This window comes from Syngnathus floridae, chromosome 19, assembly GCF_059516105.1.
Source record: "Syngnathus floridae isolate MCC-2025c chromosome 19, RoL_Sflo_1.0, whole genome shotgun sequence".
NCBI classification, from domain to species: domain Eukaryota; kingdom Metazoa; phylum Chordata; class Actinopteri; order Syngnathiformes; family Syngnathidae; genus Syngnathus; species Syngnathus floridae.
The window spans coordinates 7,653,195-7,680,255 of record NC_142431.1 but is presented as its reverse complement, the minus strand read 5'-3'; the positions used below and the strand labels follow the sequence as shown (position 1 = coordinate 7,680,255).

Below are 27,061 nucleotides of genomic sequence, written 5' to 3'. Positions count from 1 at the left end.
CACCTGCAAATACGGTATATATATATACTATATATATATATTATATACTATACTATACTATACTATATATATACTATATATATATATATATATATATATATATATATATAAAATGACTATAATTTTATAAATTATAAAGGACATTTACACCTCCCATCTCACCCGCAAGGCAACCGCGATTGTGAGTGATGTGAGTCACCCAGCTCACTCTGTTTGACCGTCTGCCCTCTGGGAAGAGGTACAGGAGCCTGCGCTCCCGCACCACCAGACTCGCCAACAGCTTCATTCTCCAGGCTGTTAGGACCCTGAACTTGCTACCCCCTTCTGCGTAGCGTGCGGCACTGTTGCGCTATTTTCTGGAATGTCTGCTGTACGCTCACTTGCTCCTTTTTGCTCCTCTTATTTATTTGTTGTGTTATTGATTCATTATTTATTCAGCACGCTGTTGTTTACTTGTTTAGTTGATTGTCTATTGTTGGCCATGTCTTGTCACCGTCGGATAGCGGGGAACGAAATTTCGGTTTCTTTGTGTGTCTTTGACATGTGGAGAAATTGACAATAAAGCTGACTTTGACTTTTTTTAACTTTGATAATTAACACTCATGTATTAACAGCCCCCCCCTCCTTTGCCCACACAGACGAACACGACTTGGTGCAGAAGAAAACATTCACCAAGTGGATAAATGCACAGTTCTCAAAGGTAACAATTGTACCGTCATTGACAAAACACATTTGTTGCTTTAATTTATTTTATTTTATATACGATGTGGTGTGAATGTTTTGTAGGAGGGTAAAACGACTATCAAGGACATGTTCTCTGATCTGAGGGATGGGAGGAAGCTGCTAGACCTGCTGGAGGGCCTCACTGGCCACGCCCTGGTCTGTTGCCAATCTGAACTTCCCGCTCTTTTTTCCCTTTCCATTCCATCTCCAAGTTGATACCTGCAGCTGCAGAAAGCACCTGTTGGATCTGCGCTTCCTACGCTTAATCTTGTGGCGCTGGAATAACAATCAAGCTATAATTCTGTCAGTTAGTGTAACGCCTTTTAAAAAGCAGCTGCTTGCAATTCAACCCGCCATTCTTTCCATAAATTCCCAATTGAGGGCATTGATCAAGTAGAAGCTCACATTGTTCAGTAGACTGCTTTGCTCGTGAGCGCTGTCTCTTTCTGAATGTCCCATTTGGTGTCATTTCCTCCCAACGCACGTATGATTGTTGCAAGACTGGCGCCGTACGGCACTGGAATCAATCGTCCTTGATTGTGCCGTGTTTCTTATTCTTCAGATCAAAGAGCGAGGTTTCACCAGAGTGCACGCGCTCAACAACGTTAACAAAGTGCTTCAAGTTCTGCATCAGAATAACGTGAGTGTTTCGAGCCAAATGTTTTGTGGGAGACATATAAGGACATGGTGCGAGAGATGCTAGCGAAGCGGAAGAATGAGGCTAATTGGAAACAGAAACGGGGTGAAAGGTGGACGCTGCGGTAGAGCGAGGTGTCACCAAGCTAAACACATGACCTGTCTTGATCCTCGCCAAATAAGTCAAACATGATCTTGCTCAAACCTCTGCAGCGATGCATTATAATTTTAACTCCTTTTTCTTGCACTGCTAATCTTTTTCAGGTGGATCTGGTAAACATTGGTGGGACTGACATCGTTGACGGCAATCACAAGCTAACTTTGGGACTCATCTGGAGCATTATTCTTCACTGGCAGGTGAGCACACTCGTCTTGAAATATGAATGCTGACTTTCAAACGTCCTCATTTGTACAGGTGAAAGACATTATGAAGGACGTCATGTCCACCCTGCAACAGAACAACAGCGAGAAGATCCTGCTCAGCTGGGTGCGCCAGTCCACGCGCGCTTACCCGGAGGTCAACGTCCTAAACTTCACCACCAGCTGGGCCGACGGGTTGGCTCTCAACGCCATCCTGCACCACTTCAGGTGAGGAGCCTGCCCAAAGTGCCGCCGTCATGGCAACTTCATCCACCTCGATCCTGCTCTAGTTTTGATTTGATATTTTCTTTGTTTTGACTTTAGTATTTTTAAATTCCGATAGCTGTAATTAGTTTTTAGCGCATGTTAGTGGTTGTTTTTCGTAGAGGATAAAGAATGTTTGTCTAGTTTATTTTATTTGTATATATATTATATTATTTTGTCTGCCCACATGTGTTGCTGCACCATTTGTGTTCAAATATCAATTCTGTTTTGCACCAAAAGCAACTGAAGAATAAAAACAGGTGGAGTCTTATTTAAGCAAATGACGTTAAGTCAGACTTATGGTGACGGACAAAAACGTCTGTTTGCATATTATTTCCATCAGATGCAAAATTGCCCGCTGTGGGGAGTTTAAGAAGCGGGCGTAGGTGGGGGGCTGGGTCTCCTCTTCTGTGTGTGTATGTTGACTTACTCTGTTTACACCTGCCCTGTTTGTATTTGCGCATGCTTGCCCTTCTGTGTGTACGTAAGAAAAAGCGAGTAAGCTGAGCATCGGGGTATTCGTTAGCCCCTCCCCCTCACAGTTCTGTAACCCTCGTTGTTGAACACACACACTCTTGGGACTTTGAGTTGTGAGAAAGGTCAGTGTTGGTTTAGACTCGGGCCAGGGTTTAGGCGGATGACCGATCCCGTACATTCCTTTCTCGTAGTCTTTTCCTCTTCATGCTGTCCATTCTAAATGTGATAAATTTCTTTTGTAGGCCAAATGCATTCAGTTGGGACGGTGTGGTCCGAATGAGGCCCATTGAGCGTCTGGAGCACGCCTTCACTGTAGCCAAAGACCAGCTGGCTATCGAGAGGCTACTGGATCCCGAAGGTGAGGTGGCCCTTCCGAACTGTAGCATAAAATTTACATCCAAAATTTCACGACATCTTCTCACGGTGTCATGCTATCTTTTGCAGATGTGGCGGTTCAGTTGCCAGATAAGAAGTCCATTCTCCTGTACGTGACGTCGCTGTTTGCCGCGCTGCCCAAAGACATCAGCATGGAGGCCGTCCGAGAAGTGGAGACGCTGCCGCGCAAATTCAAAGCGGAGGCCGAGGATTCGGGGGCGGGCCTCGGCGCACAGGTGACTCTCGACGGGTTGTTTTGATACTTCTACACAGTAAAGTGTCGAGGTCACGCTGTTGAGTTTTGGTTGGGTATGGGCGTTCCCCCACCATAATCACATCATCACATCTGCGGTGTTGTCAGAACCTCCCAAAAGCACCTCGTAAGTTTTATTTATTGCTTCTAGCCTCACACTTGACAACCTGGAAGGAGTGCTGGAAAACTTTCATTGCATCTGATTGGTGTGTGTTTGGAGGGGGGGTTACTTTCCTGGCATGCTTCCCCCAGCCACAGGAAGTGATGCGTCATGCCGTTGCTTTTGTAACCATGCGGGAGGACAGAATAGAGGTTCTTTGTCTGGAATGTTGCCCACCCCTCATTTCAACCTTTGATGCAAAGTATTGCCTTGTGACTGCATGCAAAAGATTTCAACAAATTGCGTTTCTTTCTTCATGTCTGATATGTCAAATTCGCACTTTTGACAACCATGATAATTTCTGGCTCGATTGCGGCTTGACCTGCCCTGCAAGTCTGGAGCCACCTCCCGGCATCCCATAATAGGCTCGCATACTTCTTAGTCCAACTGCAGGTCTCTCCGCATGCCTCAGAGCAGTCGCTTCAGGCCTCTCCCTCCTTTAATCGATGCTTCTATTTTAAAACTCGGCAGCGGTTGATGAGACATCACCAAATTCGAAAGACAAAGCAAACAAAAAGTCAGCTTTTTTTTTCTTTAATAATAATATTACAAGACCTTTTGTGCACAAGCAATGTCGAGGAATTGCCAGCTAAACACAAATATAGTCTTAACTAATATTATTAAATATAATAATAATACATATATACGTAATAATAATGATAAATATAAGTATTTCAAATAAATTTGCAGATTTGACAGATCGACCTGAGCTTAATCCAGCTGTTAGCATTTGAATGCTCATAGACAGTCAAATATCTGTCGTGTTTTTGTGAATATGCAGCTAAGGGACACTGGCAGAAGCTCCCAGCTAGAGACCCCCGACCCCCTGACGCAGCTCGAAGGGGAGATGGAGCGTGGGGAAGCCGACTTGGACACCTACCAGACCACCCTGGAGGAGGTCCTGACTTGGCTGCTGTCGGCCGAGGACGCCCTGCAGATCCAGGACGAGGTGATGGACGACGTGGAGGGCGTCAAAGAGCAGTTTCATACGCACGAGGTAAAAGGAGGCAAAAAATGAAATAGAATGGTCTGAAATAACGATTTGCCTTGAGCCTGTAATTTTTGCAACCCCTAACAAAATGACTTCTCCTAATTTCCCTGGCAAATTGTGACTGTTTTTTGTAAGGCCTTCATGATGGAGCTGACGGCTCACCAGAGCAGCGTAGGCAATGTGCTACAAGCCGGCAATCAACTGATCGCCCAGGGTAGCCTGTCAGAAGAGGTGGAGGATGAAATACGGGAGCAGATGAGCCTGCTGAATTCCCGCTGGGAGAGCCTACGCGTGGCCAGCATGGACCGCCAAGCCAGGTAAAGATTTACCTTTTGAAGCCGTTTTAACGATTGGCGGACATACGCCGCGGGATTGAGGTCATCAGTCTGAGATGTTTATGACTTTCAACTGTGAGGAATGTGCAAGGCTGCAAGCTATGTGAACGTGACAATTGCTAAGCGGTGAGCCCCCCCCCCCGAGGCTTGTGCCAGTCAATCCCTTATCAATGTGTCAAATGTTTCAAAGACAACCTTTCTCTTCTAGGCTCCATGAAGTCCTAATGGAACTCCAGCAGCAGCAGCTCCAGCAGCTTTCCGATTGGCTGAGTCGGACAGAAGACCGCATCGGAAAGATCGAGACGGAGTCGCCGGCAAAAGACATCGAGGAGTATAAGGAACAAATCGGACAGCATAAAGTAAAGAGACTTATTTTTTTTAAGGGCAAAGAGCATACTGGTAATCTCTGTTGGAAGTTAATGACACATTTTTGGTTGTCAAAGGAGCTTCAGAATGACCTGGAGGCAGAGCAGGTGAAGGTCAACTCCCTCACGCACATGGTGGTTGTGGTGGACGAGAACAGCGGCGAGAGCGCCACCGCTGCCCTGGAGGAGCAGCTTCAAGTAAGTTACCTGATTGGTTGTTTTACCTCAGGCGTGGTAGTTTCTTTAAAAATCAGATTAGAGGCACAATATAAGGCCATTTTTTTCCTCCGATTATTTATAATTTAAGATTTTTCGTTTAGTCTTTGGGTGAACGCTGGGCAGCTGTTTGTCGCTGGACAGAGGAGAGGTGGCACAAGCTGCAAGAAGTCTTTGTGGTGTGGCAGCAACTCGTGTCAGATCAGGTAGAACATCCTTATTCAATCTCTATTTCATATTGTGTTTTCTAAAAGCCATTTCTGCTTTCACATCTGCAGAATTTATTCCGAGCATGGTTGGAAGAAAGGGAAGAGGTCTTGTGTGAAGTGCAGCAGAGCACTTTTAAGGACACGAGTGAAATTAATGCAAAAGTGCGCCAATTAGCTGTAAGTAAAAAGCTTGAATTGGAGCTCACCTACCCAGCTTTCGATTTTAACTGCCATGTTATGAAAATGTTTAGATTCTTAAGGAGGACATGGAAAAGAAGAGGAGGACCCTCGACCAACTTTCTGACGCTGGCCGGGATGTGATGTCGTTAATACGGAGTGGCGAGGCCGGAGCTGCTATTGAGGCGGACACTGAAGATTTGGCCCATCGATGGGACAACCTGGTGCAGAGGCTGGAGGACTGCTCCTTCCAGGTCTTTTATATTGTTAATTAATGCTTCATTTGTCTTCGGCTCTGTCTCATTCACGGAGTCACTCTTTAACCAAGGTAATGGAAGCTGTGACTGACGCTGGGATGACTCCGGTGGATGAGCGGGTCGTCATGACGACAGTCGCCATGGCTGCCGGCGATTCAGCCACCGACCAGGAGCTGGCCCCTCCCGCCCCTCCCAAGAAACGATTGGTGGACACGGACATGGAAGTCAGGAGGGGGTAAGCACGGCTAAGCTTTTATTTTGAAATTAGCCTTCACAGCGCACTGTAATCTTCTGACTTTGCAGATTTGAAGTAAAACTGTCCGACCATCTGGGCTGGATCAAAAAGTGGAAGGCGTCCGCTCAAGCGATAGCCGCCACTCAACCAACAAGCGATCCCCAGGAGCTACGGAAAAAGCTCAAGGTTGGATGAGGCTGCAAGATAAGAAAGTGACAAGTTGCAATGCACCGGTTAAACATGAGCTTTGGACTTTCTAGGCCCACAAGATGGAATTCAAAGCGAAGGAGCCTGCCGTTGCTGGAGTCATCCAGGAAGGTCGAGGCTTGATGGAGCAATTGGGGAGAGGTTTGTCATGATTTCATTTTATTTGATCTTTTCACATTTTCTATATCTTAATTTCTATAAAACTTTTTCTTGTGTGCCTTCAGAGGGCGTGCATATGGACTCCGTGCGGGCCGACATCGATCTGATCCAGACCGAATTGGACACCTGCGCGGGGGAGCTGCAGGCGGCTCGCGACCGAGTTGACGGCCAGACTCGGTTGACGGCGCTGTCAGCCGAGCTCGGCAAACTGAATCGGGTCTTGGATGAACTTGATGGATGGCTGGACACCACTTGTGCAGTAGAAAAGTGTGACAGTGACCAACTCCGAAACCTGAGTGAAGAATGTCAGGTACAGCAATCTTATGGGGGGGCGGATGTAGTAAACAAAAAAAAAACGGAATCCAAGTTTTCTGGTGCGTGTCCCTTTAGTCCCGACTGGTCCCCCTCAGTGCATTGAGTACACAGTTGGACCAGATTTGTGCAGATGTGGAGTCGCTGCCTCCTTTAAAAGACAACACTGCGGTGGTGTCAGCCCATCACGCCTCCACCTTAGAGCGACTAAAAATCAAACAGCAGGAGGCCAGCCAAGGTAAGTCCAAATCACACTTTGCCTGACAGCCCAAACAGGAACTTACCAAAATTAAATAAACAAAAGAAAGAAAGCCATGCTCTCCGCTACAATGACTTTTGTAACATGAGACCTGGAGACCTCGGGCCCAGGTGTGTGCTTGCATTCTTTGCCTTCTTCTGGATAAAAGTGGGATAAAAGCCACAGAAAATCTCCTCATGAATACTACCCATGACTACTTACTGTATGTAAATCATCTGCTAATGAAGACAAGTTGTGAAGAAAACGAGTAGAAGGAATGTCGTGGGATTGTGTTTCATGTTGTTTCCTTAGCAGCGTAATGACGGGCTGTGTTAAATATACAAGCTGTCAAACATAAAACAGGCTGGGAAACGCCACAACACGTGCACACGACTCAAAACATCTCGCTGCCCACTAGTGGTGGAAAAGCAGGAATGTCACGTTAACACGTTGCTCCAATTTGTAGTTCTGGAGGCCATCCAGGCTCGATCTCTTCTGGTGAAGGGGCTGGAGGCCAGGCTGACCGCACTCAGACGAGGAATCAGCGACGTTGCCACCACCGAGGCGGCGGTGCAGCGAGCGCAGGTGAACCCTCGCTTCATTCTGCACAATATCGGACCCTTGGATCATGTTTGTACATGTTTGTTGGCGTCAGTAGTTTGACTCTCAGGTATTTGTACTTGGGTATTCATTTGCTGGACTACATTTGGAAACAGGTATCAAATCAGATTTCTTTTTTTTTTTTTTATCTCAGCTTCCCTTTTGCCCCTTTTTTAGCAAGCTCCCTTTTTTTTTTATCCCCCTCCTCGTCCTTTTTACCCTGTGCTGGAATGCAGCTCAGTCTGAGCTCTTGTTATGGCGGCGGTCGGGTCACATTCTGGGCACTGTGCCCTGATATGCAACATGCATTTCAATGTCAAGGGAACATGACAATATCGAGTCTCGTGAAACAATAATTAAGGCAGATAAAAATTGTAAACTACTAGTTGGCGTAACTGAAATCAAGGAACTATATATTTTTTGTGAAATAGGTTGATTGCAGCCAGTCAATTAAATTAACAGTTTAAATTAATTTAAAGTAATTTTGATTCATTTTTAACAATTTAAAAAATATATATTTTTGTTTTGCCTTTCAAGGGTTTGTGTCTGGATATTGAACAAATGCAGCAAGCCTCCCATCCTGCAGAACAGCAACGATGGACTCAGCTGTCCACCAAGGCCCGTGAGGAGTTGGCAACACTCAAGTGCATTCTGGGAAGCATGAAGGACAATCAGGTAGATGAGATCATCTTGTTTATGATTATCATCTGGGTTCCAGACCCACCTGAAGCCATGACAAAGATGTTTGTTGTACTGAAGTAGAATAATTTGGTGATGTTGCCTTCAGGTGAGGATAACGGAGGTGGAACATTGGTTGGAGGCGGTTCAGGAGCTTTTGTCCCGAGATGCGACGAGGTCGAGTGACGCACGCAGCTTACAAGAAGAATTGAGTCACTGCAAGGTCAGATGAATCCATTTGTTACCCACAACGGACACGATTCATATCACTTGTACCAGATCGCCATTAAAAAAATACTGTAGAATTAAAAAACAAAACAATCTGAAAAAAGTTCAACTTTGATGCAGGAGAATGTGAGCGAGATGGAGTCGGTGCAAGGTGCATTGAAACTGATGGACGAGAATGTGAGCGCTGTGCATGCGGCCGCGATACCGGGGCTGACCAAGTGGGAGCAGCAAACGGCGGCAGAGTTCAGAGGTCGATTTGAATCGCTTTCGAAACAGGTAAGGTTATTATTTGTTGGAAGTGGAGATTTCAGATATTTTATTTTTTTTCAAATTTCAACCTATTTTGCAGTTGCTGAGCCAGCAGGATCGTTTGTTAGAGAGTCAGGAGAAACAGGTGAACCTGAAGAAAGACTTGGCGGAGATGCAGGAGTGGATGTCTCAAGTGGACGAGGAGTTCCTAATGAGGGACTTCGAGTATAAGGGTCCAGAGGAGCTCGAGACGGCGCTGGATGAGATGAAGGTGACGGGGTGGTGACACTGAACTGAGAACACACCATTTTCACTCAACCATAACTTTTTGTTTTACGAAAATAGAATAGCTTAATGCTATCAGTTCAGTGGCCTAGTGGTAGAGTGTCCGCCCTGAGACTGGAAGGTTGTGGGTTCTAACCCCAGCCGGGTCATACCAAAGACTATAAAAATTATGTGTGTGTGACGATGATCATTGGGACTTTAACTAACACAATGTGAAATGCCATAGACAGGCTGGCGAAATTAGCATTTTAGTGTAAACCTGTTTACAACTGTTGCAGCAGCAAAAAAAAAAAAAAAAAAAGATAATTAAACTGTGACTCATGTGTTAACAGAGGGCTAAAGAGGATGTGCTACAGAAGGAGGTGAAAGTAAAGATCCTGAAGGACAGCATCAACATGTTGGTGTCCAGGACGGCACCCCTGGGTGGTGGCGGAGGAAGCGGCAGGCAAGGGCTGACAACACAACTGGAGGGCGTTCTGGGGAACTACCAGAAGCTCTGCGACCGCCTCAAGAGCAAGTGCCACACCCTGGAGGTGAACCTGCCCGCCAATCTGCTTGGGCATCGTTGAAACAGTCCGTATAATGTCGCATGTCATGCAGGAGGTGTGGTCATGTTGGATGGAGCTGCTGCACTTCTTGGACATTGAGCAAGGCTGGCTCAACACCGTGGAGGAGAAACTCCAAGCCACAGAGAGTCTACCAGACAGCACCGAGGTGGTTCACGAAGCACTCGAGGTACAAACATCTGGCGGACGCACTCGCACCGTCTCAATAAAACCGTCTGTTGCTTGATCCAAAAACGCTTTAATCACGAGAATTGTCCACAATGTCCCAGTAAGAGTGTCCCAAGACTTTTGTCTTTGTGCTCTCGTGGAGTGTCGAGCTCCCAGCCTGTGTCTGGCTGGTTGCTATGTCTGTAGCCTGCCTGCAGCATCACTGTCAAAGTCACTTAGCGTCACACTGTGCTTCACCCTGTGCTTCATCCTGTGCTTCGCCATTGTTCCAAAAGATAATGAAGATTCTTGAAGACAAAAAAAAAAATCCATTGAAGAATTTCACTTATATAAACGCTGATCATTCTTTTTTTCGGTTCTTATTGTTCTCAACATTGCTCGATGTCGTTGGCGTGTTTCTCACTCTCTCGACTTGCTCGTCCAATCGCTCGCCAGGGTTTGGAGACTGTCCTCCGTCATCCGGCAGACAACCGCACACAGATCCGAGAGCTTGGTCAGACGCTGATCGATGGCGGCATCCTGGATGAGCTCATCAGGGAGAAACTCGAGGCGTTTAATTCACGCTATGAGCAACTCAACCATCAGGTGAGCTTTTTTTTTACCTCAACTTTCTTCTCGTTTCTACCAAAAGGAGCCAAATTTGAATGAACTCTTGACCTCCCATTTGCAGGCTGTCAAAAGGCAGACGGGCCTGGAGCACCAACTCGTGACGCTGAAGGAGAACGACGAGGCTCTCCAAGCCCTCCAGGAGTCGCTTTTTCAACTGGACCACACGCTCACGTCCTACCTGACCGACCGCATCGATGCCTTCCAGCTTCCGCAGGAGGCGCAGGTAATATCACAGTAGAAGTCAGTCTTAAATTTGGACTGCTTTGAATTTGATGTGTTTTAAAAAGAATATCGGGGCCGAGATTGCAACTCACGAAGTGACGGTGCAGGAGATGCGGAAGAGCAACGTGGCCAACTTGCCACCACCGGTCGTCGATGGCAAAGCGGCCAAAGGTGGCACCATGCTGGAACAGCTTCAGGTAACACTGACCTCTCCTGGTGTTTTCTTGGCACTGCATGTCAACTTCTTAGATCTTTTTATCCATCCATCCATTTTCTGTACTGCTCTGTCCCCACGGGGGTTGCGGGCGTGCTGGAGCCTATCCCAGCCGTCATCGGGCAGTAGGCGGGGGACACCCTGAACTGGTTGCCAGCCAATCGCAGGGCACGCAGAGACGAACAACCATCCGCACTCGCACTCACACCTAGGGGCAATTTGGAGTGCCCAATTGGCCTACCAAGCATGTTTTTAGGATGTGGGAGAAAACCGGAATGCCTGGAGAAAACCCCCACGGACAAGGGGAGAACATGCAAACTCCACACAGGGAGGGCCGGCGGTGTAATCGAACCCGCACCCGCCTAACTGTGAGGCGGACATGCTACCCAGTGTGCCACCGAGCCGCCTAGTTGCTTTTATTCTTTAGCAATTTAATATGTAAAATAAAATTGTTTTTTCTTGCTTATTATTTTGTTGTAATGCAGAGGAAACTACGTGAGATTTCCACAAAGTACCAGCTGTTCCAGAAGCCTGCTAACTTTGAGCAGCGCATGTTAGACTGCAAGAGGGTTCTGGATGGCGCCAAAGCCGAGCTCCACGTTCTAGATGTCCGGAATTTGGAGCCGGAGAAGATCCAGCCCCACCTCAATGGCTGTATGGTGAGACAGGAATTCTTTGTATTCGCCCAGTGGGGACCCTGACAAATTGTGCATGTTATCTCTGACTTTTTTCCCTTTCTCATGGCTGTGCAGAAACTGTACAAGCTGCTGAGTGAGGTGAAACTTGAGGTGGAAACAGTGATAAAAACAGGTCGGCAGATTGTGCAGAAACAGCAGACGGAGAACCCCAAAGCCATGGACGAGCAGCTGACTGCCCTCAAGCTGCTTTACAACGACCTGGGGGCGCAGGTACAGTACAGCAAACCCACACCAATAGGCGAAAACCCACAATGTCCATTTAAAAAAAATTAGCTTAATGCTATGAAATGCTAAATCATCTAACAGAAGTTGTAGTGGCACCAACGATGACTGTAACCTGTTGTCTAATGTGCGTTCTTTTTTTCCTTGTAGGTAACAGAGGGCAAGCAGGACTTAGAAAAAGCCTTGTCCCTGTCGCAGAAGTTCCACGAGGAGAGCGCCGCCCTGCAGGAGTGGCTGACCACCAGCGAGGCTGCGCTCCAGCAGAAGAACAGCAACGGAGACATGCCGGCAGACATCGATGCAGAGATTGGCTGGGCCAACGTGAGAATATGCTCATACTAATTATTAAGACCTCATTTATTTTATGTATTGAGTTTTATTCAGAAAGTATTATTTTCACTTGTCATATATCTAGAAATGATTTGTTATTATTATTGCATTATAAGGTTTTTAAGAGAATATATAAAAAGCAAAAAACAAGGTCACATCATATAAGGTAAATCAATTAATTTAATTAATTTCTTTCACTGCAGCCCTTCTTTTAGCCAGTAGGGTGCACCGTAAGCTCGTTGGAGGCTTAGGAGAGCTTCTTCCATGCTTTACTACCGTTATCATGATATAGCTTTTATGATGACAATAAAAGACTAAACTGCGGTTGGTGGCATCACCAGGGCCTTTTGAAGGAGTCCGAGCACCGCCAGCTGGAGCTGTCCGGTCTCATGGAGACCAGCGGCGCGCTGCAAGCGCTGGTGGAGGGCAGCGAGACGCAGCTGGAGGACAAACTCTGCGGCCTCAACGAGTCCTGGGGCCAAGTGCGCACGTTGATCGAGGACTGGCTCAGTGCCGTGCTGGTCAGTGTGACAATAATTATTTTTGAAAGAAAGGGGAAAAAAAAAAAAATCGTGAGCCACATGCTGCTTCACCAAGCTTATCTGCTGACACAGAGCCACCAGAACGAGGTGGAAATCTTTGACGAAAACCTGGCCCACATCAGCACGTGGCTCTACCAGACGCAGATCCACTTGGATGAGACGGAGCGGCAGGAGCCGGCCGAGCGGGAGAAGGTGATCAAGGTAAAATCATTTTCAATGTGCACAATTTTGGTGGGCGCAAACGGCGTCCAACCATCATGCTCAGAACATGCTGGAGGAATTGGAGGACGTGGGAATCCGCGTGGACAACGTGAGGGACCAGGCCGTCATCCTGATGACCAGTCGTGGGACCGCCTGCCGAGATGTCGTGGAGCCCAAACTGGCCGAGCTCAATTGCAACTTCAACAAAGTCTCACAGCACATCAAAACCGCACAGGTAAAATAAATAAATAAATAAATCCTGATTTGTAATCGACTTTCGAGATTTGCCTCTATTCACTGGAAATTTCCTCCCTCTTGCAACCATACACATAGTTGAGGTAAATGTTAGAATATTGAAAATTTTCATCTTTTCACGCAGATGATTACCTGTTTGGAGTCGGGAGGTTTGGACGTGAGCCAGCAAGTACATCAGCAGGTGCAACTACAGATTGAAACTGACAGTTCAACATTGTAATGTACATCAAAAAAACAGAATTCATTCCCAGACTTTGATTTTCTTTAGCATGCTCTTCATGACCTGGAGACCTCTGTGGAGACTCAGACTGAAGCCCCGCCCCCTAGCGGGATGCAGGAATTCCAGGTCGAGCTCCAGGACATGCTTAGGACTCTGCAGCAGGAGCCTGCAAATATCTCCGTTGACGACAAGGTAGCATTGCACTGGATCTGAGAACTTGGATGTGTTTTCCTTTATGAAGGCCGCAGCCGAAACAAAGTCTTCCTTATCAAAGTTTATGGCGCCAATCATGCTAGTAGCGCTGAACCGACCTATCAGAAGCGAGGTCAATGTCCCAGTCAGGAAGCCTGTTATTGCCCTGGGAAGGAATGTTTCTTCTCTTTAGTCTTTCAAGCTTATGATTCAACATTCCTGGTTTGTCTGGTGTCCAGATGGACGGGGAGAAAGCCAGCGTAGAAAACCTGCTGAAACGAGGAGAGGATCTGCTTCAGCAAACGTCTGACGAGGTCCAGAGGGAGGAACTGAGGATCCTGCTGGTCCGGCTCCAGAACCAGTACTCCTCACACAAGGTCAAACACATACACCTATTTTTTTTAAATGTCACCCTTTGTGTTCTGCTTTTAATTTGTATGTTTGTGTTTGTAGGAGTTGAGGGTGTTGAGAAGCAGGCAGCACGATTTAGATTCGTCTTCCCACATGATCACGCAACAGATAAGAGACATGCCGCCCCGGGTGAGCTCATTTTGAAGATCGCTTTTATTCAAGTTCAGTCTAACTGAAAACACTAAGTGCACCATTAAATGTCTCTTTCTAGTATGCCCGTCGTGGCCACCAGGGGGCAGTACAACACTACTATTAGTCAGCAGAGGATAAAGAATATATGACTGTGATTACTAGAAAACCAAATAGGGCACTTTTTGATTGAGGCACACTGACATTATGACATTATGACAAATATGGTCAAACTCCAATTTTTACAACTCTTAGTGTGTTCAAACTCCACGGTGGTATTTATTTTTTTTTTTTGTCTGCATGTCTTGCAGGAGGTGCAGTCAGTGGTGGACAGAGGCCGCCTTTCTTCGCGGAGCCCATCAAGCTTCCTGCTGGACGTCAACAAAACGCTGCTGGCCATGGCCGACAACGAGCTACTGCTCAACTCCTCCGAGCTCAGTGGGGGGCTCTACGAAGACTTCTCCAGCCAGGAGGACACGCTCAGGGTCAGTCCGGCGTAATTGAATTTCATTGATGTGATTTGTTATGCGTAACATCAATGGTCTCTTTCCTTCAGACCATCAGCGACAACCTGGAGCAGCTGGGTGAGCGGGTGGCCGAAATCCGCGAGCGCCAAGCAGACACGATCCGGCAGGCGTCGCCCGCTGAAGTCTCCCAGACGGAGGACACGCTCACGCAACTCAACGCCGAGTGGGACCGCCTCAACCGCATGTACAACCAGCGGAAAGGGTAAGCTTCCCACCTCACTAACAGAACAGATTTAATTGCCTCGGAGTCACAAAGGGAAGCAAAAAAATACTATTAGCAGAACCAATAAGGTGATCTCACAGTAATCACACCAACTTGGGGGCATCATTAAAAACCAAACAAATGGAGTTCATCGTATAAGGTTATCCATCCAAAACGTTTCCTCACTGCTCTCGATTAAATTTGCCGCACTACGGGAAATAAAACCATCGAGAATCGGGCAGTTGAAGCCCCCCGTTGATTTATTCAGAATGCAAATTTCTGCTCTCCGCTACGAGGGGAGTTAAGTGATGTTTCCCTATTTTTAAGTGGATTTAAAATATTTCTCACACTTACCGTATTGGCCTGAATACAAGACGGTGGTTTTTTGCATTGAAATAAGACTGAAAAAGTAGGGGTCGTCTTACATTCGGGGTCTAGACATTATACCCATTCACAACGCTAGATGGCGCCAGATATCTTTAAAGCAAATGCTGAACTTAACTCACCATGCCAAAGAGAACCCCTGTCACGAAGTTAAAAATAAAAATAGCGGTAGCATGAAGAACAAAAATAAAAAAAGCGGTAAAAAAGAAAAGACAAGAAAATAAGAGAATAACAGAGATAACAGAAAATGGAGAAACGTAGCAAAAATCTGGAGAAAAGTGGGTCGAAGATCGGCCAGGTTAACCGGCAGCTGAGGAGAAGTTATGATGCAAACTTCAAGGTGATAAATGAGGCAGAGTCTTCAAACAATTGCAAAGCGGCTGTGATATATGGTGTCACAGAGTGTAATGTACGGAGATGGAGAGCTAAAAAAGATCGCCTAAAAAATGCTCACAATCAGAGAAAAGCTTTCCGTGGTCCTCAGAGCGGCCGCTTTCAAGAGTTCGACAGGAGGGCGTGCGCGTACGTGGACAGTAACACTGAGGATGTTTGTGAGGAGTAATGTTCTGACATGACAGATCTCAACTACTCTCAAGTTTAAACCAGTTTGCATTATTTTATTGCAATGTTTTTCCTTATTCAGATTTGTTTCAAGACTACAATTACAGTTAGACTTCACTTTGATGGTTAATGCAGGTATTGCAATTTTGTTGTTTTATCATAGTAGATTGGTTTAATTACATTTCAAAAACCAGAAGCCATTCATTTACAAATGTGATTGCACTTTAGTTTACGTATTTAGATGTTCAGATATTAAGATTTGATAGACAGTTTTTGCATGAGTAGAATGAGGCAAAAATAACATGCTTTTTCTCTCAAATATATCGTTATAATCATTTGTTTCAGATGTACTGTAATTCTTTTCTGTTTAAAAATTAAAATTGGTGTTCAAAAAGTATTTTTTCAAACTTGAGTCTTGAAAAAGAGTGGGTGGTCTTATAATCAGGGTCGTCTTATATTGGGCCAATTGATATGCACAGTATTTCCTCTACATTTTGAGCTTGCATTTTTTTCTTGCTACAATGCATCTATAATGTGTAAAATGAATAAATAAGGTCAAATTTTGCTTGTGCAGGAGCTGTGACCGCGCCGTTGAGGAGTGGAGGCAATTCCACTGCGAGATGAATGACATGAGCCAGTGGCTGACCGACACCGAAAGGCTGCTGTCAGCTAGCGTCGGTCCCGAGGGACACTTGGACCTAGACTCGGCACGGTGCCACCAACAGGTCAGTGGAAGGCGTTGATGCTTGTTTAGATGTCCATGACTGCAAAGTTACATATCTCTCTGCAGGAGCTTGAGGAAGGCCTCGTAAGTCACCAGGCCGTGCTGACCAACCTCAACCGAACAGGAGAGCGCATCACCAGCCAGCTGTCCTCCCCAGATGGCCCTCTGCTGGAAGAAAAACTCCACGCCTTGAGTCAGCGCTGGAGGGCCGTGAAGCGCCAGGTGGCGGATCGGCAGCGAAGGTATTCATGAAAACCTTGCAGCTAATATGTAAATGATGATGTCGATATAGACTCGTAACGCCGTAATTTCCGTAACTGGATTACAATTAGAAGTTTAGAATTTCCGGTGTGGTACAGCGGTCCAGGTCAGCACTTCCCGACTATCCTCTTTGTTTTCTTATCGGCGCTGTCAATTAGACGCAAATGGTAATTTAAATGTAAATTCTAGGATTAAGTCTGCAACCTGGAGGGAACTCGAGATGGCAATCTGGGTAAAGAATGTGTCGACTACGCATGTGTGCGTGCAGGCTGGCGGCAGGCGATTCAGCCCTGGCCGACCTGGTAAAGCGAAGCGAGGATTTGGCTTCGTGGCTGCAGCAGGCGGAAAACGCTTTGGTCACGTTTCCCGTCTCCTCCACTGACCAGAACCTCAAAGAGCTCAAGGTAGGTCACAATTCAATTTCAATTCCTCAGGGGACAAAAAAAGCAGGCTGACCAATTGGGGCAGGGTGTCTCCTGGAGCAAAAGCCGCTATACTTCATTTCTTTTCTAACTGACAAGCATTGCAGCTTACATTTTCCCCCTCCGCCATTTGTTCCGCTGAGGCCAACGTGATTACCTTCCCTTCGATCAATAGCGCTTGATGAGATAAACGACTCGAATGTCTCCCCTCGTAGGCCTTGGCCGTGGAGATGGACGCGCAGAACGAACATCTGGGCTGGCTCAACAAACACGCCCCGCAGATCTTGGCCAGTGACACCGTGAGCCCGCAGAGCCGAGACCACCACGTGGGCAAACTTAGGGCCATCAACCTCAACTGGAGCAAGGTGGGATGCAACATATAGCTATATATTAGGGAAGCTAATTAGCTTCCGTATTTTACATCGCCCAACCTGCAGATAACCCACGAGTTGTTGGACAAAGTGGGCCAGGTGGAGGGCGACCTGCAGAGTCACGCCCACTTCCGCGACAAAATGAACCGGCTCACCGACTGGGTAGTCATCACGGATCAGACCATCACAAATCGAGGCCTCAGTCCCGGCCAAGCGCAGGTACCGTAAAAGATTAACTTCTACTGACCACGAGTCAAAATGCATGAACCCTCTCTGACCATTCTCAGGCTTTGGAGGTGTCCATGAAAGACAGAAAGAAGGACTTAGAGGACCTTTTGGCCCACTCCATTGAGCTGCAGAGACGCCAGCAGCTGTCTCCTCATGAAAAGGTTCCCCCGCCTAGTCGTATGATTTGTTCAATAAGCCAGCCTAAGTTCACAATACTGTGTAATTACATCATATTGCAGCAGGTCATTTTATTTCCCCTAACTGATTGCGGCTTAATTGGCTGTTTTATTAAAGCGCCGTTCATTCCTCATCTCACCCTCTGAATGTTTCACGGCAAGCAGAGCAATGTGGAACAGCTGGCGGCCGATTGGAAAGTTCTAGATGGTCGGCTGAGGGAGTCTCTGCAGGCGCACGTCTCCCCGTGGATGCTGCACCACGCTCGGGTGGTCGAGCACCAGCAACTTGGTAAACAGCGCTCGCATTTTTACACATCTTTCACTGGAAATTATTTGTTCTGTTAATTCTATTGATCCATTTTCCACATTTGGAGCTGCTAGGCCACAGCTCACACGCCGACAAAGCGACCAATCCGACTCCAGCTTCTGTTGTAGCATCTAGCACACTAATACTACACTACATACAAATTAAAGCTAATGAAAAATTATTTAATAGCGAGGAAGAGGAAAGCTTTAATTTCCAGTATGAAAAATGCATGCAATTACAAATCAGCTCGGCGACTTGGTGTCGCCGCAGAACATCATTCATCACTATTTGGTACATTACTTTCGAGAACACCTTTTAATATTCATGCTCCCATTTTTTTCTTGCACATGTATACAGTGAAAACTTGTTTATCCAGTCCCACTCGTTGAAGTTTTTTTTAATTAATAGTTTTACCACTCCTGCACACTTTTAAGCACATTTAAACTGATTAAAACACACTAAGGCAAACCCGGGCAAAATATGGCCCGCGGGCCATATCCGGCCCTTTGTACGTCTCTGTCCGGCCCGCAATAATAAATTACATTTGATTACAACTGAATGAATAAAAAAAATCTGTGTCGTACATGCAATACAACTGTGCTGCTTTTATTTTGAAAGGCGTCGCACTTCCGTGAAGCGTGCGTGCATGTGAGCTGTGCGTGTAGGTGAACAGCGCGAAGTAATGCTGCTCTCAAAATGTGTGCTGACACAAAGAAAAGAAAAGAAAAAAGTGCCGTGTTTTCAACAAGACATGGACTGCCAAGTATTTCTTTACAGAACTGAAAGGTAAAGCCGTGTGCCTGGTTTGTGGCACACAGGTCGCTGTGTTTAAAGAATATAATTTGAGTCGCCACTACACGACTAGGCATGAGAAAAAATACATCTGTCTGATAAACAGCGTGCAACAGAGGCTAATGCATTGCTAGCAAAACTGCAAGCCCAACAAGGACTTTTTATCAAACTTCACACCCAGAGATGCAGCGGCTTTGTCATTTGAGGAAAAGTTAAAGTTAAGAATAAATTGTGCTGATTAATGATTGTTTTTTATTTTACCTATACACCACAATTTCACATAGCTTAATATGAATATAAACAGAATAATTGTATTCTTCTAATTACCAGTACCAGCTATTTAAAATAAATAATTTAGTGCATTTTACAGTGAAAGAAAATTGAGCAGGTTTAAGTTATTGTAGGTGTGGCCCTCTGACACAACTCCGGTTTTTCATGTGGCCCCTTGTAAAAATTAATTGCCCACCCCTGCACTAAGGGAAATTAGCAAAGCTGTTCCAGTAAATCTGAATCTTCTCACAGCTCTTCCTTTCCTCCATTGCAGTGAGTGTGTCTTCAGTGCCCTCAGCCGTGCAGATGGCCAGCCTGGCCAGTGAGGACCCCCACCACCAGACCCCGCACACGCCTGACTCGGTGGCGCCCACCGACCTCAACGAGACGGCCACCGAGCTAGCCGACTGGCTGGTCCTCATCACTCAGATGCTCAAGTCCAACATCGTCACAGTGGGCGACGTAGAGGAGATCAGGACCACCGTGGCGCGCCTTCAGGTGACAGCAGCTTTTAACTTTTCATAAAATTTTTTTCGCAAGAATCTCTCTCATTCAAACTGTTTGTTTCATCCTCCCAGGTGACAAAAAGCGACCTCGAACACCGTCATCCTCAGCTGGAGGACATTTTCACTCTTGCACAAAACATCAAAAACAAGACGTCCAACCTGGATGTGCGCACGTCCATCACGGAGAAATGTATGTGCTAGCATCACCCGCGCCATTTAGTCTCGAGTTAATATAATTTTATTAAAATCATCTCTCCAGTGGAGAGAGTACGCAACCAGTGGGACAACACTCAGCACGGCGTGGTGGCACGACTCCAGCAGCTGGACAACATGATCGGTCACAGCGATCATTGGGAGTGTCAGCGGCGGGAAGTGCAGGCTCTGATTGGCCACAAGGAAGGATGGTTCCACAACATGCTGCAGCAGTCAAGAGAGTCTAGACACCCTCTGACCATTCAGCTGGCTGACAGCAAGGTGACAAGACAACAGCCTCGGGAGTCGTCCCACAAAAAAAAAAAAAAATAATCACCCAGCGTCTGCCTGATGTATTGCGTAGGGTGACAACAAGAGGGCGACTGAGAGCAGCTTCTCTTTGTGTTTAGTCATGTCGTGGTGACTAAGTGCAGTCAATATGAATGTTATTTAAACCGCCAGACTATTATTATTTTTAGCAAAGAATGCACAAGCATGCTGCCTCCCTGGACGTCGTGTCATATTTTCTGATGTTTATGTCGACGCAGGCGTTTTTGCAAGAGCTGAGTCGAGGCCAAGCTGCGGTGGCGGCCTTCAACGAGCTGTCCGCTCATCTTTTGCGCGAGTACTCCACCGACGACACCCGGCGGGTGAAAGAAGTCACCGATTCGCATAACGCCGCCTGGAACAACCTCAACAACAGGTGCACAGCACTTTTTCTTTTTTTCAGGTGCGGATGATGCCATCCACGTTGGTTGCATTACTCTTCAGGCCTCACATATTTTAACAAGCTGTTAAACGCATTGTAGGACATCTCTATAGTGAGCTGCTGTGTTTTTTTTTGGTTTTCTTTTAACATGCTTGAGTGTGTCATCCCCATCTAAGGCCACGCCCACTTTAGTAGACAGCTATTTTTATCTACTCATCATACATTGAAGATCTTGTAACGTGAATCAGATTGATGGAGACATCAAGTAATAACTAAGGAGTCATTTAATTGTTGACATTTCCAAGTATTGATTTTGTGATGGGAGGATTGTGATCAATCACAACTAAATTGGCCATCATGCATCTTTTTTTTTTTTCTAACTAACATCCATACCAAGATTGGAATTTATGCATTGGCAGTAACTTTTTAGCTTGAAATCCTTTCATTAGAATGTAATAAAAATAATATAGCGATACAAATACATTTCTTGAGTTTGTTCTGTGCAGGGCCAACGACCGCCACGGGCATCTGGACGGCGAGCTGAAAGGCCTCCAGGCGTCCCTCAGGGAGCTGGAAGCCTTCCTCAAGTGGCTCCAGGAGGCCGAGACCACAGTCAACATGCTTGCTGACGCTTCCCAGAGGGAGGACTTGTCACAGGACACGGTCCACGTCAAAGAGCTCAGACGGCAGCTGGAGGTAAGACACGTGTCGAGACGAGGCACGTGCGCGTGCGGCAGCGCACAGGTGGGAGCTATTATCGCGGTGTCGTCCTCCATTATCGCCGAGGTGCACCCACACGCGTGCCGACATGAGGTCATGTTAGGGGGCGTTTGAACATGTGTGCGCATTGAGCAAGGCTAATTTATTCCTGTATTTGAGTCATGCTTGTGAACCCATTTGGTGCTATTTGACTTTTGTATTTAAATCAATATCCAAATAGATTTTAAGTCTGCTCGCCTAACGCTAAAAAACATCTAGGCTACAGCGCTTGCTGGTAATAATAATAATAATAATAATAATAATAATATAATATTTCATTTTAGGGTGCCTTTCTGACACTCAAGATCACCTTACATAGAGTAAAATAATCAAATCGGGAGATAGTATAAAATAAAATAAAGACCTCTTCTAATAAATCGTTCGAATCCCCAAATTAGAATGACATCCATGCCTACAGCGCGTTTGTAAATGTCTTGGCGCGATCGGCTGTCGCAAAAGCAGGACTTGCTTTTTGCCCCCTGACATATCGCCTTAATTAAAGCCACGTCGTCTCTCTTTCTATCTGCTGCGCTTGAGATTGATGGATGGCGTTCAAGTGGGAAGTCATTCGGAGGAATCGGAAAGTAGCGAAGGAAAACGTTTTTTTTATTTTTTATATGAACACATTTACGAGCTACCTTCGTCAGGCTTTGTCAAAGCACACGGAAACATACGATACCATCGACCGTCTTAACAATAAGTGAGGCAACAAAAGAGTCTGTTGTAATCTCTTGTGAGTCAATAGTGTGCTTTGACTCAAATGGCTTCTCTTCTTCCTCAGAGCTTAGCGTAATCCCCCCCGACCACTGTCTGTGTGTGCAGTAATTACAAAAGCAAATATTTGCCTTGATGCCACTGAATGGTTCCGATGGAAATTGGAGCATTTTACTGATTATTTTGTAATTTTACTTATTGGTGTGCCTCATTTCACATAGTTTTGACTTACTTTTTCTCTCACGGTCGCAATTTTCAGCTGCACTTCAAAGCAGCGAGTCGCTCTTACGCAACCTCTCTCGGGGTCAGGAGCGTCACGGCGCCTCACCGCACTGCCCGCAGAACGGAACGTTACGGCAATTATCCCGCCGTGGAGGTGCTGAAAATAGGACAGTTGAAGCACGCCGACTCGGTTCCTTTTTTTTTTCATTTACAAGTCGTCCTCGATAGGATTCAGACTTTATATTTATTATGACTCTTTTCATATTTCTTAACTTTTCCTTGTAATTTATGACATTACTATTTTGTAACATATCTCTCATATCTCAACGGGGAGTTTTGTGTTTCATGTGGGAGCGCTTTGACAGTGCCAGGCAGACTGCCATCGGGGACTTTGGCTTCCAGGAAGCTCTCTCTAACTCCTCCTCCTCCTTTGCTCGCGTGTTGACAATCATGCGTGTTATTACTCATCGGCTCTCTCCTCTCCCTTGATGTAGCTGGAGCACAAAGGAGGCGCTACCTGCCGCCCCCCCTCCTCGCTCCATCTCACAGCTGTCCTCGTCTCTCCGACGGGGATCAGCGAACGTTTTGTTCTACTCGTCACTTTTAAAAAAATTCTTATGTGCGTCTCAGCCGGTTTGCGAACGTCGTTATGGATGGGAAAGTCAGTCTCCGGTTGGTGTGTAATGAAAAGAAGAGCCACGCTGAGCTCAGCGTGCACGTGAGTGAGTAAGCGAAGGGAGCGAGCGAGCGCGTGCGTGCGCATCCCGTCGGCTGGGCTCGGGTCCGGCAGGCTTCTAAAGGGAGACGGTGGATGGCAGCGGCATGAGCGGGCTAGAGCAGTGATAGCATGCGGACCGGTGCCAGGCTGCTGCAGACTTGTAGCAGTCCTAAAATGATGGCCATGGTCCGGACCTCCCTCCAGAAAGTGGTGGTCTTCCTACATAGGCTCCAGAGGATGGCAATCAGCTCGCCACGCTACCAGAAACTCTGCAAGGTACGTGCACGGCAGCGCGGGGAGAGTTTTTTGCTGATGATTCGGTGTGGGAAAGTCATTTTAACTTTGCATCTTGGTTGTCGTCGTGGTGGTGTGTGAGGAGATTATTGTTTTGGTTTTAAGATCGTGAAGTTAGTGGCTTGGACAGTTTGCTTTCGGATTCAGTCTTCATCAGTGTTTTCTCCACCTGGCGTGCGCTTTTGTCTAAATCTGTTGGTTGGAATCGTTTAATATATGAATAAATTCTCATAATATTGTAGCATACCTTTATTCTCGTAGTATTCTACATTTTTTGGAACTTGAGCTTTTCTGCACAATTTTTCTGGATATGATCAGTTCTTCGGACTATATGACATATTCATCATCTTTTAATTTAGGTGAAGAGGGAAACTTTTAGTTAAGTTCTTTGTCTTGTTGCTGGTCAGAAAAAAGAAAATTTGACAGCAGAAAATAATATTTTTTGATTGCAGTGCTTACTTACCTCCAGGGTGTGCATACTTTTACATGCCTGCCGTAAAGCCAAAATGGCACCCCGGGAGCTTTCTTGTGAGCAAAAGGCTAGCGTCGGGTGACGTAATGCGCCACAGCTGGTTGTCAGCTGGGTCTTTTTCATCACAGGGGGATTGGCCAATGTGGACGGGAGGGAAATAAATGTATCACAAGCGTTTGTGATGGCTTGCCAGCTTCAATCAAAGCAACATGTGACAGTCCAGCCTAAACCAGTCTTAATCCATAAATCCGTCACTCCTCAGCGCGCCAATGTGGACCGTTTGCTTTCAGATTGACCTTTTTTTTTTGGTGGCACTGTTGTGTGTTTACTTACATACATTCACCGTTTTCTTCTTATGGTTCAACTTACTTTAGCCGGTGGAACAAATTCAAGTTCCGCTGTGCTATTATTTTTGAGCTAGACAACCGAAGAGACCCTGACCATGAAGGGCTATCAATCATTCTGCACTCAATTAGCACCCGTCGGGTGCATTGGCCTCCACTCGGCAGACAGATTCTGCCATGCCGGACGTGTCGCGTCGCGCTGTCCTCCCAGGGGGCGCTCACTCGCCCGCTAGCCCGTTGCCCTTCCGCTTGATGGATTTGATTGGGACTAAGCCTCCCGGGCCGTGTGATATCTCACTTGAGGCGGTCACAATGCTGTTTTATCGATGTCTGTACTTTTTTCTTTCTATCACGATTTGTAATTTAGTTGGTTCACTTGCTTAGCTAAAAAGTCTGTGCGAATGTTTGTTAGCCTGTTTGACGTTCAAACGGTCTCTAAATCGTGCTTCGACAGGGGGAATGAGAGCATATGGAGACGGAGCTGGCAGGGTAATGAGGGTAGCAGGGTAACCCTCCTGGGGAGAGTGATGGAGGAGAACCCTCCAGCCAATTTTTAGCAGCACGGCCACGGTCAAACACACACACACACGCACACACACACGCACACACACACACACACACACACGCACGCACACACACACACACACACACACACACACACACACACGTAGATAAAACAAGCCACCAGGGCCTCACGATGAACCAACCAGGCGTGCCGCTCTTCGAGTCTTGACCAATAAACTCCTGCTGACCTAAACACGGAGATACGACAGGTGAAAAACTGCATCAAAGCTGTGTGATGAAGTAAGCCTCACATTTGAGATTAGACTGGGATGGGCAGGATCGATAAATCCATGTCTGTTTGTTTGTTATCTTCTAAAGTTGATGGAGCTCACGTTCACAGCAATGGATTGCGGATTTTTTTTTCATTCATGCCTGACGAATTTCCTGCAAATGTGCTTTGGAGGCAAAGACGCCTTTTGTAACCTTTTGCTGAGACTATCAGTGAAGTTTAAGTGAATGTGAATCAAATGAGGTCCCCCAGGCCACTGGAACCCAGGGGCAATAAATTTAATAGAACAGCAGGGGATCTAGAATAGAACCCTGTGGAACACAATACGACAAGTGAGCCAGACTGGGATAAAAAAAATAAAAAAAAATCCTTCTTGTCTGTATGTTTGTTTAATTTTGTGTAAACAGAGAATATCATCACTGTTTAATACTCAGTTGTTGTTCATTCATCTTTTATAAGGTTTAAATAACTTTTTGTTTAATGATCAGTGGAAAAAAAAAAGTCTCACTCCCAGGCATCAGATAAACCAATAAGCCTAATGTTATTAGACGCAACAAGTAGTCCATAAAGCTGGCTCTGTTTGTGGCTTTTTCTTCTCCCAACACATATTAAGCCCGCTAATGCCTCTGTGTGTGATTTGCCATGGATTTGTCTTGTGCACTCCCAGTTCCATTAGACGCGCTCAGGCCGGATGCAACGTGAGGCCAAAGATGCTAAAGATGTCTGCTTTATCGCCCCGCGCACTTTATGATGCCGCAAAGCAAGCGAGCGAGTACGCAGAGAAGGCTCCAGCCAGAATAAGGCAGCACTTTGTTGCTCGGAACAACACTTTTGACAGGGGAATAACTCACGGAGGCTTGCTGGCTGTAAAACAACTTGACAACAACTTCATTTTTGACAACGGAGTTTTTTTTTGGGGGGGGGTCAATATTGCAAATAAAAAGGGAAAGGGGAATAATATTTTTCAAAATCAAAATTTATATACATAAATAAACAAGCTCAGTGGCCTAGTGGTAGAGTGTCCGCCCTGAGACTGGAAGGTTGTGGGTTCAAACCCCGGCCGGGTCATACCAAAGACTATAAAAATGGGACCCATTGCCTCCCTGCTTGGCACTCAGCATTAAGGGTTGGAATTGGGGGATTTATATCACCAAATGATTCCCGAGCGCGGCACCGCTGCTGCTCACTGCTCCCCTCTCCCCCAGGGGATGGATCAAAATCACACGGGGATGGGTTAAATGCAGAGGACAAATGTCACCACACCCAGATGTGTGTGTGACGATCATTGGGACTATAACTTTAAATACTGTATTGCACAGCTCAAAATTCTATGTTACATAATGATGAATATTATCTTAAAGTATTTTTCTTCTGTCACCAGATTATGTTTATGCTGCCCAGAATTTTAAGAACGCCACACTGTAAGGGAGAAAGTCACACTGAACTTGAGTGAGGCACTCCGATGTCTAATTTACCTTGTCAGCGTGGGGCCTTTTTGACCTTCAGCCGTTTTCTCCCGTCTCTGTGGTTTCCTTGCTTGTTTGCCAAAAGATGTCACGTCGGGCTTGATGTGAATGTGCCACATGGAACGATTTCTTTTCCCTCTGTGTGTCGCTTTTTTATTCAACTCTATTACCGACGAATGTGTCAAGCAAGCACACATGCACAATTCCAAGTTGATAGCTTGACTCTTTCGTGCCTCGATTTATTTTAAATCATCTTAAATTTGTGTGATTTATGTGGTCAGACAATAGATTTAATGTACGCCAGCCATAAGCGTGCCAGCCTCTGCGTGCCTTTTAGAGGTAAGTCTGGCGGCAATTGTGCAAATGTTTTCTGATGCTCGATGACAGCAGATTAAAGATACAGCGGGTTATATATAGTCTGTAATCCCTGGTGGCGAACAGCTGGCTAGTGGGGCCTCACAGAAGCAGCACACAGCAGCGGCGGGGAGGCGAATGGACGGATCGGTGATTTGAAATTTGCAAAACATGTTTAAAGATTAGAAGTGAGATATGAAGATGAGCCTTGTTTAAGTGAGGATCACAAGTCGCGCGTTCAAAGTGCGGCCGCTCGCTCCATGCCATCCTGGAGCATTGCGTCACGTGACCGGAGGGAAAATGGCAAGATGGTGGGAGCTGATGT

The 27,061-nt window shown here is 46.2% G+C and overlaps 1 protein-coding gene across 7 annotated transcripts in view; it reads left to right on the top strand.

Annotated features, from left to right (window-relative positions):
- Positions 1 to 27,061, top strand: part of utrn (utrophin) — a 115,397-nt gene that overhangs the window by 11,552 nt on the left and 76,784 nt on the right. For all 7 annotated transcript variants that reach the window (XM_088361746.1, XM_088361748.1, XM_088361747.1 and 4 more), the window contains 53 exons: positions 639 to 700; positions 787 to 879; positions 1,286 to 1,363; positions 1,624 to 1,716; positions 1,775 to 1,947; positions 2,703 to 2,818; positions 2,905 to 3,071; positions 4,030 to 4,245; positions 4,375 to 4,556; positions 4,783 to 4,933; positions 5,018 to 5,137; positions 5,260 to 5,361; positions 5,434 to 5,541; positions 5,616 to 5,795; positions 5,870 to 6,033; positions 6,102 to 6,219; positions 6,294 to 6,381; positions 6,465 to 6,709; positions 6,790 to 6,949; positions 7,416 to 7,534; positions 8,087 to 8,224; positions 8,337 to 8,450; positions 8,576 to 8,731; positions 8,805 to 8,975; positions 9,322 to 9,522; positions 9,590 to 9,724; positions 10,159 to 10,308; positions 10,394 to 10,555; positions 10,620 to 10,751; positions 11,254 to 11,427; positions 11,521 to 11,676; positions 11,839 to 12,009; positions 12,360 to 12,539; positions 12,633 to 12,761; positions 12,826 to 12,996; positions 13,141 to 13,197; positions 13,285 to 13,428; positions 13,668 to 13,805; positions 13,882 to 13,968; positions 14,280 to 14,453; positions 14,525 to 14,697; positions 16,217 to 16,367; positions 16,433 to 16,608; positions 16,896 to 17,031; positions 17,265 to 17,414; positions 17,487 to 17,639; positions 17,708 to 17,809; positions 17,990 to 18,113; positions 19,468 to 19,691; positions 19,772 to 19,889; positions 19,959 to 20,173; positions 20,440 to 20,594; positions 21,107 to 21,296. In XM_088361746.1, the coding sequence (XP_088217872.1) occupies positions 639 to 700; positions 787 to 879; positions 1,286 to 1,363; positions 1,624 to 1,716; positions 1,775 to 1,947; positions 2,703 to 2,818; positions 2,905 to 3,071; positions 4,030 to 4,245; positions 4,375 to 4,556; positions 4,783 to 4,933; positions 5,018 to 5,137; positions 5,260 to 5,361; positions 5,434 to 5,541; positions 5,616 to 5,795; positions 5,870 to 6,033; positions 6,102 to 6,219; positions 6,294 to 6,381; positions 6,465 to 6,709; positions 6,790 to 6,949; positions 7,416 to 7,534; positions 8,087 to 8,224; positions 8,337 to 8,450; positions 8,576 to 8,731; positions 8,805 to 8,975; positions 9,322 to 9,522; positions 9,590 to 9,724; positions 10,159 to 10,308; positions 10,394 to 10,555; positions 10,620 to 10,751; positions 11,254 to 11,427; positions 11,521 to 11,676; positions 11,839 to 12,009; positions 12,360 to 12,539; positions 12,633 to 12,761; positions 12,826 to 12,996; positions 13,141 to 13,197; positions 13,285 to 13,428; positions 13,668 to 13,805; positions 13,882 to 13,968; positions 14,280 to 14,453; positions 14,525 to 14,697; positions 16,217 to 16,367; positions 16,433 to 16,608; positions 16,896 to 17,031; positions 17,265 to 17,414; positions 17,487 to 17,639; positions 17,708 to 17,809; positions 17,990 to 18,113; positions 19,468 to 19,691; positions 19,772 to 19,889; positions 19,959 to 20,173; positions 20,440 to 20,594; positions 21,107 to 21,296 (7,742 nt within the window). The remainder of the gene's footprint in view (positions 1 to 638; positions 701 to 786; positions 880 to 1,285; positions 1,364 to 1,623; positions 1,717 to 1,774; positions 1,948 to 2,702; positions 2,819 to 2,904; positions 3,072 to 4,029; positions 4,246 to 4,374; positions 4,557 to 4,782; positions 4,934 to 5,017; positions 5,138 to 5,259; positions 5,362 to 5,433; positions 5,542 to 5,615; positions 5,796 to 5,869; positions 6,034 to 6,101; positions 6,220 to 6,293; positions 6,382 to 6,464; positions 6,710 to 6,789; positions 6,950 to 7,415; positions 7,535 to 8,086; positions 8,225 to 8,336; positions 8,451 to 8,575; positions 8,732 to 8,804; positions 8,976 to 9,321; positions 9,523 to 9,589; positions 9,725 to 10,158; positions 10,309 to 10,393; positions 10,556 to 10,619; positions 10,752 to 11,253; positions 11,428 to 11,520; positions 11,677 to 11,838; positions 12,010 to 12,359; positions 12,540 to 12,632; positions 12,762 to 12,825; positions 12,997 to 13,140; positions 13,198 to 13,284; positions 13,429 to 13,667; positions 13,806 to 13,881; positions 13,969 to 14,279; positions 14,454 to 14,524; positions 14,698 to 16,216; positions 16,368 to 16,432; positions 16,609 to 16,895; positions 17,032 to 17,264; positions 17,415 to 17,486; positions 17,640 to 17,707; positions 17,810 to 17,989; positions 18,114 to 19,467; positions 19,692 to 19,771; positions 19,890 to 19,958; positions 20,174 to 20,439; positions 20,595 to 21,106; positions 21,297 to 27,061) is intronic.